Below are 20,523 nucleotides of genomic sequence, written 5' to 3'. Positions count from 1 at the left end.
TATATTGTATATGTGTGTGTATGTGTGTGTGTATGTATGTATGTATGTATGTATGTATGTATGTATGTATGTATGTATGTATGTATGTATGTATGTGTATGTAGATGTATCTCAATTTATTAACGATAATTTAGTATGTATTATAGTATGTTCGTTACTCTTTTATATTTCAGTATATGTAGATATTTGTGAGTTTTTATTTCCATCTTCGATTCATTGGTATTAAACTCGGTGCAGTACACCGCTAGAGCAGTGCAATCCAATCCGTTTTATATCGCACCAGTGCAAATAAACCACTACGATTGGTATATTTAAATACAAACCAATCATGTTTAACTTATGAACATCCAATCAACTAAACTCGATTCAATGCCTTTCGGTATAGTCCAGATCAGATCGAACGTTTAAAGACCACACAGTCGAACCTGACGAACAACCGAACTCATTTCAATGCACACTCTACAGATCAAACGGTATCGGCTCTTGGCTACACTTTACATTCAGCTCTTACCACTTTCGTTCAATTAAGATCAAAAGCTATCTTACGTCACTTTAACGCGTGCACACGTCTCACACAAATATGTCTTGAAGACTTTAGCTTGCAGCACATCTTTCACGCTTTAACTGATTTGTGCATCACACCCTAAGCACTCTCCCTCTCCTTTCCCTCCAACCTTTTCAATGTCTACCGGCATAGTTTTCTCAATCCTCGAAACATAACAATATCCACATAATTATGTGCCACATATTAGTCACATAATTATGTGTCATATATTAGTCACATAATAATAATAATAATAATAATAATAATAAATTAATGATCATATGCGTATGAACATGAAAATGAACCAATCCTTTCTATGTGGTCCTAAACCTTTTCCTCGTAATTTGTTACTCAATTTTTTATCTTTTTTTTTTGTCGCATATGCAGTCGACGAACGTCACAGAGATCTGCGAGCCAACCTTCGAAGTGGAGAACTATGCTGCGGTGTTTTGTCCAACCTTTGGTAGGTAAAATTCTTTCGTAATTCGTATATATACTGATTTATATAATGGGATATTGCTCAAATGAAATCGTTAGTAGGTAGTATTCTCATGAGAGGCTATAAACACATGATATCTTGATTCATATATCGATGCACATTTATCATTAGCGCTTTCTTTCTAAAACCATCGCATTTAAACTGCTTTTGTTTGGCACCACAGGCCCACAAATCCAGCCCATACGTCCTATACCAAATCCAAATCGCCTGTACAATGGCTTCAATACCTCGTCCTGTCCCAACACGTGCGTCGAGACGATCGACCCCCCATTCGACGGCACTGTGGTGAGTGTGGGCTCATGAAACTGTGTTGCTTATGAAGATTAAGTGTGCAAATATGTGTGTGTGTACATGTGTGAATATGTAAGTATGAGTGTATGTATATATATATGTGTGTGTGTGTCGAAATCCGTGTACCTTGCACATGAACATACCATTGATACACTACTAAATGGCGGGTTGGCGGTTACGCTACTACATACTCCTACACGCACAGTACGAATACGTCATCGAAATCCTCGACGCGCCCAACGGCACCGAACCCTTTGAAGAACCCAGCAATGCTCTCGGGGACACTGGCATGTACTACGATATGAAGTTGTAAGTGGAGTGCGTGCGATATGAACGCATAGCTAATTGGCATGATTACTTATTCGTGGTGTGTAGCTAACAACGGATGTGTGTTGGATATAGATCATTTGAACCCAAATGGTACCAAAGCAGTATTAAATTGTAAGATGCGTGCATAGTATAGCAAATTGGTGTAGAGTGTGCTTGCGCATGCCTTCACAGTACAGCTTCGATTGCATTCGTTCATCTTATCTCTCGACACGGAAAAATTGATACTCTCTTAAATGTGAGTAACGACGGTAAAGTACTGCGTAGAGTATAATGCCACAGGCAGAATCTAGCAGCACGTCTATATGCGTACATGTCCTTAGATAGGTATATGTAAGTGGCTTGTGATTTTAATTAACCCTAATCTGTTTGGAATCGTTCTTGCTTTCTCCATAGTGGCCAGGTAGCGTCTTTCAGATTCGAAGAGGGTTTCTACAGTGAAATTGGTCCCAACTTGATATTTACTGTAAACCCGCCTCAGGTACGTACGATTCAATCACATGCCGTGCACTCGTACTTAGAGGTACGTAAGTTTATACTTATGCCAACCTACATGTTCTGCATGCTTCTGGATTACTTTTTTGCTTGAGTGATTGAATTCATGGGGAACACCCCACCTCCTTAGGGTGCGGAATAGCCCCCCAATGTAAATGCTCCGACGTGTACATTTTTCACATGTTATGTAACGAACAGTTAATATCTATGTATAGTGATTATTTGTACGCATATGTAAATGTGTTCGCATGTTTTTACTTAGACTTGTTATTTTTGTATTTTTTTTTGTCAATACTGCAGCTCCTCAGATTATATTCTGACATACATAACTTGCTTTGCATACACGGAGTGTGTGATCAGGTCTCCTGACCTATTGTCACTGCCAGTTTCTCTGGTACCAAAGTTTTTTTACAATCACGGGTGGTGTGAACAGGATTTCGGTTGATTTTATATCAGTCGAATAGACAATGAGTGATATCCCTGTGTCCAGTTCTGTATAGCTTTTGCTCATGCAGTACGCACTTGTGTAACATATTCTCTCATTTCGCTCACCCTTGAACCCTAAACACTCTGAGCTGTGCTTGTTAGCACTCAAACCCAAAACCTTCAACCGCTGTACCATAGTAACACTTCTACTTGCCTATTTGGATTGAGCAGGGAAAATAGGAGATCTCAAGGGACGACCTCTGCTGGATTGACCTTGGAGGGGTATGTGTAAACTTGGTTACCTGTGCACACGTATCAATACGTATACGGTACGCTTATTACGTGCTTTTGTGTGTATTGTGTGCTAGCATAGGTATGTGACGTGTGGAGGCGTATATGCTCGATGTATACACGTTCATATGTAGTCCTTTGCAATAGTTGTGTGTGAACAGTGCTTGCAACCGTTTGTTGTTAAAGGCCAGCTCCATGCTCGAGCATATGTGAGCACGATGATAAGCGAGAGCTGTTGAAAGGAGCAAGACTCTTTCTACTTATGGGTCGATGCTATGATTAGATATATCCTAGCTCACATATCCAAATACAAATACATATGCGTCATATACTGTAGTTTCATATTCAATTCAAATACACCACATGCATCATCATGTATTGAAGTTTTATATTCAACTACAGGTACACATGCGTCATGTATTGAGGTTTCATATTCAATTGCAGATACATATGCATCATGTATTGAAGTTTTATATTCAACTACAGGTACACACGCGTCATGTATTGAGGTTTCATATTACAAATACAGACCCATCATGTACTGAAGTTTGTATCTAGCCCCTGCACAGATCTGTGAGCGAAAACGAATACCACAACTCAAATGAGTCACTCAGTATGAGCCATCTACAGCAAAGTACTCTCACCCACTTCTCTGACGTATGGGATATCACTCGTTATTCACAACATGCCTCGCGGTCGAATACATTCCTACAGCTGCCACTCCGAGTGCAGAACTATGATGGGCAGACGGTAGTGTTCCCGGTGCCAAACGGCTGCTACGACCGTGTGCGCATCACATCGCTGACCGGTAGGTACTTCTGTATAAATAGAATCCAAGTGTAATCACGACTGAGTCGGGAGACGTGTCACCGGTGTAGGCGTGCAGGCATGTAATCTGCCCTGCTGTAGCATACCCATTCCTTCGCTACCATTCCCGGCAATCCCAACCACTCCTCACTGAACCACACTTGCTTCTAATCTACCCACACTCACTCACTCACACTCACTCACACTCACTCACACAGATTCGCTCGTTGGAGAATCGCTTAAGCTGGCCAACATCGTCTCGTCTAGAGTGTGTAACGCGTGTGCGGTCGAGGTCTCTCCCACCCCCACCCCCTCGCCTTCTGCGGAAGCCACATCGACAATGCACAGCTCTGAGACTGAGAGTAGCACCAGTATGCTGCCAACTCCCACTGCTGTCGAATCCGAATCAGGGGTATGCCATGGCAGTGTTACGTGCCGGCTGTGTGTGTATGCGCGCATTTACCGAAGTCATCAAGTGTACTGTACTGTGGATTAGTATGAACGTTGTACCGGGCATGTGCTCCTGATACTCTCGCAGTAGTAATTGGGGTATTACTATTGCACTTTGTACTAGCTTATGATTGTTCACTATGAACTGTTCTAAAAAGAAATTAGATCATGTGTCATCTACTCTTGTGGTAGCATTTGCACATGGAAGTGACTATGAGGGAGTAGCGTGTGTAGCTATTATTAAAAGTGGGCAAAGCGCAATGATATCTCGCATTTGCCATCACAGGGAAACGCCTTCGATTGAACATCTATGCAAACTAAGTAGGTGCATATTCAGTCCTCGTACCTGTCACACATATACTGGGGACGTGGTTGTCCTGAATCTTTAACATTTTCTTTGTGTATGTAGACCCTTCATGGTGGGATGAATTCGAAAAATACGATAAGCCCAAGAAGTCGAAGAAGAGCAAAAAGAAGAAGAAAAAACACCCCCATCATGACGATGTTAATGATGATGATGATAATGATGATGGTCTAGTCAAATGGGTATGTAGTACCTATCATTGTAAACTAACGTACTCAAGCTCTTGTATAGAAACTCCCTGTCATCGTATTGGTCAGCAATCATGAGTTCTGTGAATGTACAATAATCCATCGGGTACATATTATGCAAAGGTGTGTGCTCGCTCAGTTAAATACGCACTGATAGCCTGCATGGCATATGTTGTGGTTTGGTGGAAGCTCCGGCGGATGATTATAGCTTGATTTGCACTAGATACTAAATTTCCATGTGTATTTTTGCGTGGGGCTGCAAGAGCTGTAAAGAGTGTACAAGTCAATGCATAAGTCGGAATTTCGAGCATTTGTGTTGCCGCTATCTCACTATACATACTTATGGCTGGTATTTGCTATGTGCCATGTAAGATGTTTGTATTCACGATGAAAAATAGTGTATGATATACTTCTGCCACACCTGACTTGACTGCTTGAATCTTATTTTCCTTTTCCTTTCTTTTCGCCACACAAAAACTCTCTTTCTCCACAGCATAATGCGAATGAGAATTCAGTGGACGAAGCTCAACGAACCGGTCAAAATATTTTAAGCGCCGGGCCTGACCAATCGGCTGATCAAGCCAATGGAGACGACGCAGTCGAGGAATTCGAACTGATATTCTTGGAAAGCCTGGATAATACAGCGTATGCAGCTACAAAAGGTCTAGGATACAACGTAAATGGCTTTGATGTCGGTGGCGAGAGCAAGACAAAGCTACAACGGCAGCTGTTGTAAGAGGCGTGGGAGATACGCGTCTAAATACCTGCTTAGGGGTGTATGGTCACTGATGTACTTTAACGGGCAACTGAACGAATACTAGCTGGTTAGATCAATTGCCTGCTAACCGGTACCAGATTCAGAACAGCTCGAGCCATTTGAGAAAACTGCTTTCCAGTGGCTCAGTACAGAGACCGCTACACTGTATTTATGTGAAAAGGAGCGTGCGATATTAGAGGATACGGAATATTGATCGACGTGAGAAGTCAAGCTCGATTTGATACCAAATGTGGTGAGTACGGCATCTAAATGCAACCGCTAGGACTAGCGGAATTTTTCATGTTGTCTGTGTATACAAGATATCAATAAAAAGAGCAAATAATAGTCGACGTGTTTAAGTTGTTCCCACAAGCACGCACATCTGGTTGCACTACACCACCACACAAGAGTTTATAGTTTTGGATGATTTCCAGCTTTATTACTACACTAAAGTATGACGCTATTGACCGCCTTTTTGTTCTTTTATTTTACAAAGTCATTTTTAAGAACAATTTTGACATCGTGAATATTGCCGTGGCTTATTAGCCACACCCTTTGTTAGGAAAGCACTTCCGAACTTGCTTGTTTGGATCTGTGTCAACTCTATGTAGGAATGGCGCGAGTAAAATAGCTGATCTAGGATATTATTTGAAATTCCAATACAGCTGCAAAAGACCATACATTCTTTAATTGAATTAAAAAGGTTTACTACATCGACAAACCCACAATAAATATCACTTCAACAAATACAAATTCGCATGTTCATCTGCGCATCATACGACTTTCAGGGGGCTTCTTTTTCTGAAAATATCTATGAAGTTTCGGATGGTACTAAACTACTTAGAACTTATCTATTGTAGCATCGTCAAGCAAAGAAATTGAACCAAAGAAGTAGAAAAAATGGCACCAAGCAGCTACAGCCCAGAATCACCGAATCTGTGTGCCATTACAATACAACGATCAAACAGAAAACTGACTTAGAGTAAATATAAGAGCGAGAAAATTTTCTATTCTCAGCAAAATGACAAGTTTTATTCGCGAAAAATAGCGGCGGATAGCCCAAATTCAAATTATGTCTTCCATAAATCAATATTATAGCTTCACATAATCCATTGCCCAATTCTTGAAAAATTACTTAGTCGAGAGTGGTCCTTATGTTTGTCGAAGAGCTTAGTTAGTATCATGTACTTATCAGCTTAGATTGCTAGCAGTTTTTCAACGAAAGAGATGTAATGTGAATTAAGGACATAGCTATATTGACGGCCATGTTATGGCCGACGCCAGCGAGGAAAAATCAACGCTTGAGTGCTCTTGCGGCTTTTGTATCTCTGGCAGCGGTAAGCGAAAGCTGATCATTCACCTAAACATCAGCACAGGCAAAGCTAATCAAGTACTGGGTTTATTCTAATGGTACGTAAATCCAAAACGTACATTTATCTGGAGTTCATTCTGGCGTTAAATTGGAATAACTAGATATCGAAAAGGAAACTCGCTGAGTCATACAATGTTAAAACGACTTTTAGAGACTTCCGCAGGTAATGGAGTTCGCCATGGAAGTTGCAAAAAGATATTCCTGGTCAATTTCTATTCCAACCAACCCTGCAGTGACGATGGCACTGCAACATACACCACGCCAATGAGATGGTCGGTACCATTGAACCAATCTGTTGTTTTCATTGGGTCAATCACATTATCGGATGATTCTGTAATTATGAAAACACAATCCCGGCAAAGAAAAACACGACAATCTTCTTTTGATTCGAAAATATATGAACACCTTTCTCGCTGTAGTCTCGACGAACATACAACTCTACTTATGTATGGCGACTGGAGGTTTGAATGTTTGATTCTAAGTGATGTGTTACAGATCTCCGATGAACCCGCACCTGTCATCTCTAGAGCTCGAGAATAATATCTTGGGCGTATTTCTAAAACACTTTCACGCGTACATGTTTACGTAAAAGTTTAATGCAAGATCTGGTGTCGTTAAATCATGTGAAATTTAGACATCAGAGGCGCAATTTACGTTAAATTTACGTCATGAGGGTCTGTGATTTATTACTTGATAAAAGCAAGTCGAGGATATATGACCAGCAGTTTGCGTCTGTTTGACTTTATACAAGCTCTGGCTGAAAGATGAGTGCAAAAAACGCATATAAATGAATTTACTACATCGCGTTTCTGTACGTGACAAGTACAGGTCGCAACAAGGCGATGAGCGTGCAGAGTACAAGAAGAGAGTTCCGAACCCTTGACAATTGTTCCGTCGAGACGCTTCAGGGACCAACTGTTATCGCATTTTTTTTTGATTTATTGAAATCGTTATAGTCGGTGACTCAATCCCGAAGGTTAAACAACTTTCTTAGCCGACTCTCGAGAGGTGATCCAGTTTCCTACACCCGAAATAATCTAAAGATAGTTATGCTCCTATGTATGTCACAGCTTATGCTGAAGAGTATCTTATAATCAGCGTGAGAATTAGTAGCAAGTAAAGAAGTCGAAATAGAATATTACCGAAGAGTTTAAAGAATGTTTCAAAAGGTTTCTCAAATTGACCATCTGAGTTTTCTCTCCGGCCAACCCAAGTAGTTCTGGTATAACACCAAAAATGAGGTTAAAAATAAAGACATACATTTGCACTTTAGAGTCTTAGAGTGTCAGTACATTCTAACATATTTAATATGAAAAGGCATATCGTATGTAGCGATGAGTTGGCATTTTGCCAATGTTATAGAAATTTAAAATAAAGGAAATGTAGATGAATGTTCTAGAAATTGTCTTTTTCTTAGTTCACCAACTAGTTGAACCCATTGCGCAACACAGAGGGCATGAAATCAAGCCTACCGTCACCAATGTTACTTTATACAACTTCATACTTTGCATGTTTGATGAAGGACATATCCGCGCCAAAGCAATGAAGCAAAACTTCCAACACCAGGGTTGACAAAACTAAACATCACAAATCACAAACCGATTGGATAAGGTTGGTCTCATTTCCCACCAAATTTAGGTACTCAATAAGCGGAGATATATATCAAGGGGGTTTTCAGGAGAGAAAAACCTGAAGTCAGACATACACATATTGAACCTCAATAACCCGTTAAGCTAATTGTGGCAAGTGCAGGTTTTCACTGCAATGAGATGGCTAAGACCACAACAATCACAGCTGCAGATACAATCAGTGCGAACTTCGTAATATCGAGAAAAAAAACAGTACCAAGAATATGATCCTTTGTTTTATGAATTTAACTATTTAATTCTTCGTATTATCATTCCCAGGTTTGAGCGAAAGGGCGAGATGGAAAAATGTGATTCTTTCATGTCAATCGTGTTAGGTACGGTGAAGTGAAGCGAAATCATTATTTGCAAGCTTTGATGAACTCTAACCGCCAAGATCCCAAGTGTTTCTAAACGAATTAAGCTTGGGTGTAACATCGAAACTGGGATTGAGCGTGGATAGCTTCATGTTGTACCCTTAGAAACCGAAAAATACGTGGGCCAAAATTGTGATAAGTAAAACTATCACAGTTGAATGATCGGAATCAATAATTGATTTAAAATTCAGAATTGGTGTTAGGTATCATTTTAGATATCTGCATGTATTCTTAGATCACTCAAAACACAATGTAACGTTGAATTTAAATTTATTTCCTCGATTGTTGAATAAATGTCTACCTTAGCAGAATGAACTTCTCCGAAAGATTTCCTTGAGAATCCAGCCGCCAATCAAATCGGGTATCTTCTCAATTTCGAGCCTACAAGTCCATTCAACATATATCGTCATCTGCCACCCTCCAGCTCATATTACCCCGCACTTCGGTTCGCAAAGCACCAATCACACACCAACCTTCTCTTCTTTCGAGCCTGCGCGGCCGTTCGCCAACAAAATGCACAAAACAACTTAACTTTTCAAACTTTTCAAACTTATTAGCTTTCCTTTCACACTTACCAGTTATCGCCCACACTTAACAGTTCGGTACTTACAACACAAACAACATTGTTTTAAATCGGAGGTAAACATGGTTGACATTACAAGTTTATCTGTACTAATTTTCGTGTAGAACGGGTTTATGGGTTAATCAATAATTCAGCAAAGGGTAAAAAAAATCAAAATCTGGAGCAGAACATGTTCATGTTTCTCCAAATTCAATTTCGACAGTTTGGTGTAAAGCTGAATGAATGAAAGCTCTGTAGAATCTCCCAGGTTCACTTCAAAAAGTCTAGGCATGTCAAGCTACTGCTACTATCTTACAACCTTAGGTACAACCAAATATAGACTGTCGGGCGAGTTAAAGAAATCGGTGAAAGGAAAAACTAGTCTCATAGGGTAGAGAGAGAGCTTATGTTTGGTGTATCTGTTTGCGAGCCTCGCGGATGGCTTTTTTATCGGGTTGTTCCCCACAGATTTTCAAGACTTACGGACCTTTTGTAAAAGTATCTTGATCGCAAGTGTACCTGATGGATAGTTTTAAATATAAATACATACAATAAAAACCCATTTATATGAAGCAAGTATATCTGATACTTTTGCACGCTCGATTTCACAAGGGAACTACAAAGGAACGAATTACAGAGAAAAAAATATCAATAACTGAAAACCCCACTGAAAGCAAAACCTCTAACTGTATGAACAGTAAAAAAATCCTCATAATGACTCGCTGCTGATCTATTCAATTGAGTCACAAATTGAATTAACAAATTTAATCAAATTGATTTCGTTTCACAATTCACAATTTCAATGATTTCGCATTGATATGTATAGACTGTTCGAGTGCAAAAGAAAGAAAAAACATCGGCGGTGGAAAATTAGAGCCTTTAAATTGCTTTTTTGTTTATTGTCAGGTATCAAAGCGCATCAGAAAGGGACCAGGAAGGGACAGGTTTTCATTTCGAATTGTGGTTTCTGAGAGTTGGAGATAATCCTGAAGCACTAGGTGTAAATTCCATCTTCATGAGAACGTGATACTTATATGGGAGAAATCAGCAGAAAGGCTTTTGCAAAATCTACAACATCCCTGTCACAGCCGTCAAATTGTCCCTAGCTTGAGTTGTACTTGAATGACATTTGCCTAGTGAGTGGTATATCTCAAATTACAAATCGCTGTACTCACAGCTCATGAAGGAAATAGCAGTCGCAATTGTTCAGAATAACCAGTGAGTCAACGGTAAGAGCCGTTTGGTGGTATATACTAGGTATAGGTGTTTCAAAAGCTTTGAGCAATGAGTATCAACCACTCGTGCGTGTTCAGATTGGGCAACCAACTTGACTATTATACAAGTAAAATGCAGACGAAGAGCTGATGTCAGCTCTCATCGATTAAACTTCAACGACTAGAGTCCGGATTTAAAACCATGGCATATTGGGATCACAAAAAAAACAGTTCGGTGTATCGAGATGTTTGCAGCAATTTTCACGACACTCGCGCAACATCGTCTTATATAAACTATTCAATATGACAATCTTTTATCATGTGTATAGCCGTCTTCCGCCCCCTTCGTGTACCGCCATCACTAAAACAATTTTTATTATTTTGAGTTGTACTGCCAGCTAAAACACCATCGTGAATTAATATGGATGCAATCCTCACGTATCGGAAAACCGTGCAAAGTCAACTACATGACCTTCGCCAATCACATTTCATGGACAGGTCCTGTTATATAAGGTTTCAGTCAATCCAACGAGCATGCCCGCTGTATGGTTTCTTCGTTTTCTTAAGAATCCAAAGCGATCCGTGCACGCACCAAAGCTTAGGAGCATGCGGTGCCAACCAGTACTTACCCAAATATGAGTATTCCGAGCATATTCGGTGTCATACTAAGCAGTACTTGTAAATGCACTGTACTACAGTGCTCCTGTGCACTTTAAAATATAGTCATACTGAGCATGCACTAGCACGGGATCCAAAGTTAGCTCACATTAAATTCCAAAGTCATCGGTAATACTGAGAGCTGTGAGACATAAGTCTCATCAATAATCACGTACTCTATATACTGCCCGATCCGGAAGCAGCCCAAAATGATTCAATCAGCAGAGAAAAAGCTCTCAATGGAAACTTCTAAATAATTTATTTGATCAGTGGGCAGCACTGAATGGACAAAGCTGAGTACCGTACGCTCTCAAACAATGCTTACCCGATTCTGACTATTCTAACGACATATAGCTACACAACAAGCAGTGTCTGTTTACGCACTACGCAGGGATGTACTTGTCCAGTTGATAGTGGTTGGGACCGGTGCGGAAGGCCTCCTCAAGCTGCTCCAGTTGCATTCGCAGCCTTTTGTCCTAACATAATGAGCAAAATCATGTTGAGTATTCATTGAGCGCATCTATTTCATACCACAAACATGATCTATTGCTGCCTGGTTGCCAAACAGATCCCCCTACCGCCCACATCGCTGTTGAGAGAGTTTTTATTGGTATGTGGAAATTGATACCATTCAATGATTTGGTTTCTTCACTGCTTGGATGTGTTACTTTGTTGCATGTATACTTAGTAGTTTTAGACGACATACATGATAATCGACTGATTTAAGATCAGCCTAGATAGCTGCTATTCAAAATATCTGCTATTCAACTGGTTTAAGATTAATCTAGTATAGCTGCTATTCAAAAGATCATCTCTGGGCTAATTGACGACTTCTGTATGTGCTTATTATATTCCGACGTTATACATCTGCAAAATTGTGCGCTGAAAGAAAACTGATTTGCGTGACTGGTGATAGTAAGGTGTTTACACGAGCGATAACTAAATACCGATCGAGTGTGATCGACGCTTAACACGTTCAACTTTCCTGTGAGACGTTGAAGGGATGTTATGCCGAGAATTTTTTGATATTGAAAACTTTGACGACAAAATCACTTGAGCACGCGAAAACTAAACTCACACCACGCGGAGTGTTTTCACAATACCACCGGGACAATAATCAATTCAAACCACTCAATACAACCAACATCGCGTGTATAATCTTAGTATCTTCGCTATATTGGCGTCATACACCGAAGGGTCACATACCGATCGGAACCAACTGGAATTCAATGCCTGTTCCGTCGAATATCGTTCGTTGTAATCCACCTTCAGCGTGTTGTGTATCAGATGCTTGGCTGATGGAGAGCAAAAGCGAAAGAGAGAGAGAAAATGACGTAGAAATAACGTGAGCATAAAGGTGGAGAGATATCATTATTGTATGACAAAACCCTCTCGAAGCGACGGTGGATATATATATATATATATATATATCATATTTTAAATACACCTTGAAGTTTAAAGGTGCTTCATGGGATAGCGTTTGGGCAGTAGCGTACACCGTAGTTGGCACCCAATTGCTGATATATGCGCATGCTGATAATTTACATCGAAACACTCTCTGTTAACAAGCTCGTCAAGCGAAAGGAAGGAGAGTCATCTGAAAGCATCTGTGTGTGTGGATGTCTCACTGCACCACTTCGTATATCGTCGAGTATGTACGAACTAAGGGGTAACGCCATAAACACATGAAGATATACGAACACGCCTACACGAACAAAACCACACCTAGACTAAGGCGGCGCATAGCTGGAACTCTCTACACTCCAACACACCAACAACAAACACTTCAGCAAACGCACACAAGAGCACGGAAGTGCACTAACAGCGCTCACCTTCATTTGATATATTTGCCCATTTCTCGTCCGGGAATAAAAAGTTGGCGGTGAAAATCTGCTGTGCAACCTCTTGCTCTTCATTGTATGGGAACGTACCGCTGTTATGTCAGTGAAAGTCAGTCTCGGGGTTAGTCAACAGAGTTACAAAGCGCACGACCGCATGTCCTGTGCATGGACTGCTTGTGTGAGATTGTGATTGGTCTACAAGGTAGTGATGTGACCATACACATGTTAGCGGACAATTTGGTGTTGGCGGGTAGAAGCCCGGACATGCATATTCGGATAGGATTGTAGTAAGCGCTACATCTGTAAGTCTTTCTCTTGGCAATTGCTATATACACCTCGGCGTAGCTAGGACATGCTGCTTGGTATTTTCTAACTTTGCGCTTGATGAAGGCTCACTCAAACACTAGCTTAGAGTTGATAATGCAATATAACTTTCCCGTTGAAATCTATCCGTGTTTTCAAGAATAGAAAAGTGAAGACATACATGCCTGTAGAACCACGTCTAAATCTAGAGATCACAGCTCATAGACCCACAATAGTATGCGCGTATGGGCTTGCAATAGACTACATTTTAAACCAAAATCTTATGTTTCCAATTCTGTCGTCATATAGTGTGTATGATCGTATGGACGTAGGTGCTTAAGTGTAAATGCACGCCTGTATGCTGGGTTCAGGTAAGTAACAATCCCACACGCGCACACGCCCATACCTGAGAGCAACGTAGACTATAACCCCCAGCGACCACAAATCCACTTTGACCTGATATCCCGTAGCAGCGCTACCCGAGGACTGTCTAATAACCTCTGGCGCCACATACGCAGGCGTACCTACCACAGACTGCATGAACGAGTTCTCACCCACAATCCTAGCAAACCCAAAGTCGCACAGCTTGACCAGAGTGTGCGTGTCATTGGTAGACAGCAGCACATTCTCGGGTTTGAGATCTCTGTGCGCCACTTTGTTGTCGTGCAAGAACTTGAGGGCTGTGAGTATCTGGTAGATGTAGTATTTGGCAACGGGTTCGCTGAGGCTCTGGTTGGGTTGGCTCAGAATGCGGTCCAGAAGATCCCCTCCAAACGCTCGCTCCATCACGAGGTAGAGCACCTATAGCGCACACAGCATCAGAAACAAAGGTGCACAGAGTAAGAGGGAAGCAGATGCACAGTTGGAGGATGTACCAGGAACGATTTCAGATTTTAAGATTTTAGGAGTTTACTTTCTCGAATTTTAAGGGGATTCTGTCAGTATAAAGCCTGAATCGGATAGATTGTATCTGCTGTGGCGTATACAGTGAATGATCCTTGAGTCGTGTGGGTCAGAATTTACGTACAGATTGATTAGCGATAAGCGTGTGCGAGTAGTTACACCTCCTAAGGTACAGGTGGCTTCAAGTTCAAATGCCGTTCGCGGCATTGCAGTGGGAAGTAAACAGGCAACACAGCAGCGGAAAACTGAGCTAGACCTGAATCGAAATCTCTTACTGTTTGATTTTTAGTTGTGTGCCGAAGAGTGCTAAAAGGATACGCACTTGGCTTTTGAAGAATACATTCAGCATGATGCCCAATCTATAAGGTGTATCACACTGCAGGAATCGATTACGGAATAAAAGGGATGTCACCCACATAGGGCTCACGAGGATGGATTTCAGGCCACGATATGTGACTCAAAATGATGTATGAACTTCTTCTGAGTGCGTCTATGAATATATCGGATCGTGTTAGCACTGCAACACCGAGTGAAGTAACCAAGAATGGAACATAAGTGCTTTTGAAGAGGTTAATCTGCATTGTAGCTAAGTCTTGTTATATCTTTGCAAGCGTGCCGAGAAATGTTGTGCAACAAAAAAGTAGTAACTCAAGACATTGCTATTTCTCGGTTTTGCGTCGTCGTTGTAGTAAAATATACAAACCTAGCTAGACAGAAAATGCAAGTTGTGATCGATACTTTGTCACATCAATCAGCCCATTATAACTCATTACACAAGGCAGTGATATCAGGTTCGTTGTTTCAGTTCGACCGAGGCCACACTGTGGCAACATACCTCTGGTGTGTGATAAATCCTCTCCAATGAGATGATGTTAGGATTCTTGAGCGCCTTCAGAAGCGCCATTTCACTCTTCAAATTGGCCGTCTACGCAAAGCAAGGTATAGGGTTTAGAGACCTAATAGTTTGCCACGGAGAAGAAGGGGCAAAAAAAGGAAGTGAACATAAATTTATACATAAATACACATATGTGTGCATGTCCACATGTATAAGTATCGAGGAACCCGCCGCGCATATATATATATATATATATATAGATAGATATATATATATGTATATATATATCCTATGTAAGTGGTTATATACGTATAGTACAAGCATAAGTACAAGTACTAGTATATTTATATATATAATAGGTATATGCGTACTCACAATCCACTAATACGTACATTTTAGAATTTCATATAATACTCAAACAACTACGTACCTACATATTACCCATACGCAATTACATACCAGTGCACATGCCAGCCCATGTACACTCACATCGCAACCACACCTTAGAATGATCGGCATCGACAATCTTCTTCCACTGAATGATCTTTATGGCCATATGCCTGGAGGGATTTTTAGCGTCCTGTGCAGCCACCACCATTCCAAACTGTCCACTACCCAACGGCGTGTTGAGGTCGTAAATGTAATCGTCCTCCTGCGGGCGCATAACGATATGTGACTTGTGCATGAGCATGTGGGTGATCGCATGCGAGCGCCGCAAAGTTTTGTGTTCGTATATAGTGCGTGTAGTGTTGCTGCTTTGGTATATGCCAAACATCCATGTGTGCAGAGTGTGCGAGAGAAATGAAGATGGAAGTGGTCTAGCGACTGCGAAGTGTCTGCGAGTCCGCGAGTGTATGAAGGTTGGTATGAACCTGTCCTTGATTTCTCCCTAATGTTTTAACCGCTTGACTGCAGATCTGCCAGAGAGTAGTGCTATGCATACAATCATAATCACAGCACACCAGCAACAAAAGCTCACAACACAAGTATGAAGGCCCCGTTCACCCACCCACACCACCCACACCCAAAACGTCAAGGCCCGCCCAAAGACATACCCTCCACACACTCATAATTATGCCCACAAAATCACGTCCGCAAAGTGATATCCACAGTCACAACCTCAAACTCCACTTCTCACAGGCACAGCCACACGCTCACGAGATACAATTCCCCGCATTATCTCCGTATCACATCAAGCGCCGCTAATACCCACGATCTCTCTAGAAAATTTATCAAAACCTACTCATAATCCGACAGTATGCATATGCACTTATATTTATACATACATTAACAAACATACAAACATATATATACCCACAACCACATCACAAAACCTTACCCACGCCACACTGACATACCAAGTGCCTTGGTTGCGTAAGAACCCCCGAGAATTCACGAGATCTAATTAAAAATTAAGGAAATCACGTATATATATATATATATATATATATATAAAGTATGTATACATATATAAACACGTATACCTGCAATCACATCACAGAAACTATTTTTACGCCACGCTCCCATACCAAGCGCCGGTTGTTGCCCATGGAATCTCGAGACTCCGCCGACACCTGCGCGGGTGGTTGGGCCCCAGAGCCCGGTAGATTATCGGCCATGCGTGTGTGGTCGAATGCGTCGCTGTTGAGTGAAACATATCGAATAGTCGTGTTGATGGCGCTAACCAGTCGCCCGATAATCTCTGCGCTGCTAGCTTCCAGCTGGTACAACTTGCCGTCTACACTCAGCAGCATGGCGCGTGCATTGTCCATCTTAATCGTCGCCAAGCCTTGTATGTTCTGTGGGTGGGGTGATGGGGCCGTGGAGTGTTCGAGGTATTAGGAGAGTGCGTGTTGTGCTATAGTGCATGTATGCACTGCGGTAGATATACCATGTGTGCGATGCACATGGCACAGCGTAAGTTGTGCACTGGCCTTTGTGATGAGTTCAGTAGATGTATCTAAAGATTATCATGATATGTGCTTGGATTGCGGTGGTGAGGTGTGGTGTGGTACGGTGTGGTGAGGTGTGTGAAGGCACAATCTTGTATACGTGAGCTCCACCACCCTGGAACACATTGAATATACATGTATATGTGCATGCCTATGACACCAGAATCATATATGCTGAACGAACTATCAAGAATGTACAAGCCAAGCACTCCCATCAAGCGATGAGCCAAAGGCGTGTGAACACAGCAACACTGAAGCCGATTTGATAAGTTGTAGTGGTTCAGTGATTACGAGGGAGCGGGGCAGGGGTTAAGCCTATACTAGCCATGCAGTCGATCACACAAAATTATGAACACTATCCCAATAGCTCCGGATATGCAGCAGTAAACAACACGGATACGAGCATACGAGGAACACCGATTCTGCTCAAAAAAACATATTAATGTTCATATGGAAATATTCTTCGATAAGGATTAACTCGTGTGATGAGTTCCCTATACGCTACTTTCAAGACGTGGCCTTCAAGCAAGAAAGGTAAGACGACACGGGGAGTGGCTCAAATCCTTGCCAATACAACTCTAAGTGTAATAGCGCAGGCTAAAATATGGACATCAATCCTCGCGTAAAGAAGGTGCGTATGTCACTAAGATGATACTGGAAAGATGGTGGAGAGATGGTAGCTTCCCTCTTGTCCATCTCATGCATACCTTCATCTTAATTTCATGTTGACGGGTACGTTAAATATGAACATCGATCCTCGCGTAATGAAGATGTGCATGCCTTTAAGGTGATACTGGTGAGATTGTGGCTTCACTCTTATCCATCTTAATATGCATACCTTCATCTTAATTTCTGCCATAGGTTTGGGCGCATTCTCGTCCAGGTAGAATTGCAAGCGGAAGTTCATGATGCGCAAACATCTCTCGACCTGTGACAAGGAATACGTAAATGTGTACCAATTTTTAGGGATATAAAGGGGGTTTATGGGCCCTTCAAGAGACCGCATCGCATACACATGCTATGTACATTTTTTCTTGCATAGGTAGATGCTCGTCTTGTTGTGCACTTACACGTACCGATGCACACATACACACGAACACGTATAGTGTCACAAATGACCTCAAAGAATGTACAGATTTTAACACATACACGTATATCCACTTGCCTATACAAATTAATTCAAGCGTGCTCCATAACTAATATTGAAGGTGCTGCACGCTGTCAGATTTCATTTGGGGGTGTGCTGAAGGTGTCTGCGTAACGGCTTAATTGCGCACATAGCAAAAGGCAACGAGCTTAAAGTACGCGATAAATCCTGGTAAACCCAGAAACAGTCGTGCACACAAACAAGCATTCAAAAGTACACTGGATGACCCAAAAAAACCCCCCCGCAAATGTATTCTTGAAAGTACGCACATACAAGCAAACATACACATGCCGATACAAACTATGTATTCATACATTAAATAAACGGAGATCATGTGTGACAGCAAGATGTGATACACAACATCTACACCATGTACAAGAATTACAACATACACTGACACGTACCGCGCCATAGAAGCACACCCAGCCCATCCTATCAACTTGCCAGGCCTGTACACATATCATGCTTGAAATATACAATATACACCTACATGTCCACCATGAATGGATACGCATATGCTACCTACCATGTGATCCGAGTCTTTCTCGCCCATACGTACTACACCCGACGCCAGGGTAGCGTCTGAGGCATCGACCACGCAATGATAGCTCGCCATGCATTCACTGTGCGCCACGCAGTAGCACCTGGTTGTATTGTTGGAAACGAGCATTTGTTACGAGGAGGCAAGCGGATGATATTGTTTGATTTACTTTGCAATCATCATGTCGTCCTTATATGTGTGAATTGGTATCGGCAACACTTTCAAAACTCAATCCCCTTCCGGATCTCTCCTAGCTATATATAGTTAGTGCAAGCACGTATAGTGTTTTAGTAGGATTTCGGACTTCTAACACGCTTACATGCTTGGTGCAGAGAACTTACTTGTTGCACTCGAGCGCATTGCTAGCCCCGCCCTCCACCTGCGAGCCACACTTGTTGCAGAACGTCGGTCCGTTGAACACGCCTGGCACAAACACATGGCCCATGATCGAGATACTGCGGTCAGAGGTATAGTTGGCGCCAGGAGGAAGCGCGCCCGTGCCCACTGTGCTGACCTTACTGGTAAGAACACGGTGGAGGGGAATCATATTCGATGCCTGGAGGTAGAAAGGACGATGTGCGTGTTATGATTAAGTGGCTTTGCTTGCGGTTGTTCATTTGTGCAGGTATATTTATATTCACGTGCGTGCTAGTGTATGTGGGGTATGTAGGTGTAATCAAATATATGTAGTTGGCGCCAGGGGAACCCCAGATAGGGCCTACGAACCTTATTGGTGAGAGCGCTTGAAAAAAATAAAGTAAACCCATACCATTAACTGATATAGGGAGTTTTAAGGCACTTACCACGACGACATACAATCTCAAACTACACCCTCGCGAAAATGGACTATACCCACCCGCACCTATACGGCACAGTGTACAGAACAAGCACACACGAGTACAACAGATACACCCAAAATACATAAAAACAGACCTTGACTTTCATTCGACTACCAAATAACCGTCATAACTACAGTTATACGGTTGAAAGCAACTTTCTAGGGCCGCCCGAAGTATCGGCCCTTTGTCAACAAAATGTGTTCCGTCATCGCTTGGTGGTGCGTAAAGAAGGAATGGAGTGTAATCAAACAATATAATATCTAACTAGTACACCCTATACACCCCACGTGCACACAAACTCCGGACATCGTAGACCTGCACTTACAGTACACCTCAATCAAACAGACACACAACCACTCAAACCAATTCCATCGCCACGTTACCTGCCGCATCTGTATGTCACCGCCTGAAATGTCGGCCCTTTCGTCGACAAACTGTGCTCCGTCGATACACGATGGTGCGTAAAGAATGCACGGCGTGTGGCAGTTGTAGTAGCAGTCCTCGCACTTGGACCCCTGGGTCTGGCCTGCCAGGAACTAAGATGCCCAATAAGTTTATAAGAAATATGCATACATGCGGCGTAATGAATATTTATTTTACAATTGAGTAGCTCGGATAGGATGCCACATGTATAACTGTATTGATATACGTGTGAGAGAGCAACGGTTATGCAGCAGCAGTTTTCGCTCTTGTAGACCTAAGGTTGTCTTAAAGGAGCAGCAACGCAGAAAACAAATGTGTAAACCGACCTCAATATATATATATATATATATATAATATAATATATATATATATATAATATATACATATATAATAATAATAATAACAATAACAAATAAATAAATAATAATAATAATAATATTTTAGTATATATATATATATATATATATATATTATTATTATATACTATATTACT

The 20,523-nt window shown here is 41.6% G+C and overlaps 2 protein-coding genes across 2 annotated transcripts in view; one reads left to right on the top strand and one right to left on the bottom strand.

The window, feature by feature from the left end:
- Positions 1–3,488: 3,488 nt before the first annotated feature.
- SARC_07796 (hypothetical protein) lies at positions 3,489–5,418 on the top strand (the record flags this gene model as incomplete). Its single annotated transcript, XM_014298252.1, has 4 exons — positions 3,489–3,681; positions 3,899–4,051; positions 4,540–4,676; positions 5,176–5,418. The coding sequence occupies 4 exons, from the start codon at positions 3,489–3,491 to the stop codon at positions 5,416–5,418; spliced, it is 726 nt and encodes a 241-aa protein (XP_014153727.1).
- Positions 5,419–11,486: 6,068 nt separating this feature from the next.
- Positions 11,487–20,523, bottom strand: part of SARC_07795 (CAMK/PKD protein kinase) — a 10,812-nt gene continuing 1,775 nt past the window's right edge. Inside the window, exons 4-14 of the mRNA XM_014298251.1 lie at positions 19,991–20,143; positions 19,110–19,324; positions 18,754–18,871; positions 17,919–18,008; positions 16,658–16,927; positions 15,631–15,780; positions 15,129–15,218; positions 13,797–14,191; positions 13,079–13,179; positions 12,453–12,541; positions 11,487–11,722 (exon numbers count right to left, since the gene is read on the bottom strand). Coding sequence (XP_014153726.1) covers positions 11,630–11,722; positions 12,453–12,541; positions 13,079–13,179; positions 13,797–14,191; positions 15,129–15,218; positions 15,631–15,780; positions 16,658–16,927; positions 17,919–18,008; positions 18,754–18,871; positions 19,110–19,324; positions 19,991–20,143 — 1,764 coding nt within the window. The 3' untranslated portion in view covers positions 11,487–11,629. The remainder of the gene's footprint in view (positions 11,723–12,452; positions 12,542–13,078; positions 13,180–13,796; positions 14,192–15,128; positions 15,219–15,630; positions 15,781–16,657; positions 16,928–17,918; positions 18,009–18,753; positions 18,872–19,109; positions 19,325–19,990; positions 20,144–20,523) is intronic.

This window comes from Sphaeroforma arctica (genome assembly GCF_001186125.1).
Source record: "Sphaeroforma arctica JP610 unplaced genomic scaffold supercont1.642, whole genome shotgun sequence".
Classification (NCBI taxonomy): domain Eukaryota; class Ichthyosporea; order Ichthyophonida; genus Sphaeroforma; species Sphaeroforma arctica.
This window is presented reverse-complemented; position numbering and strand designations above follow the sequence as displayed.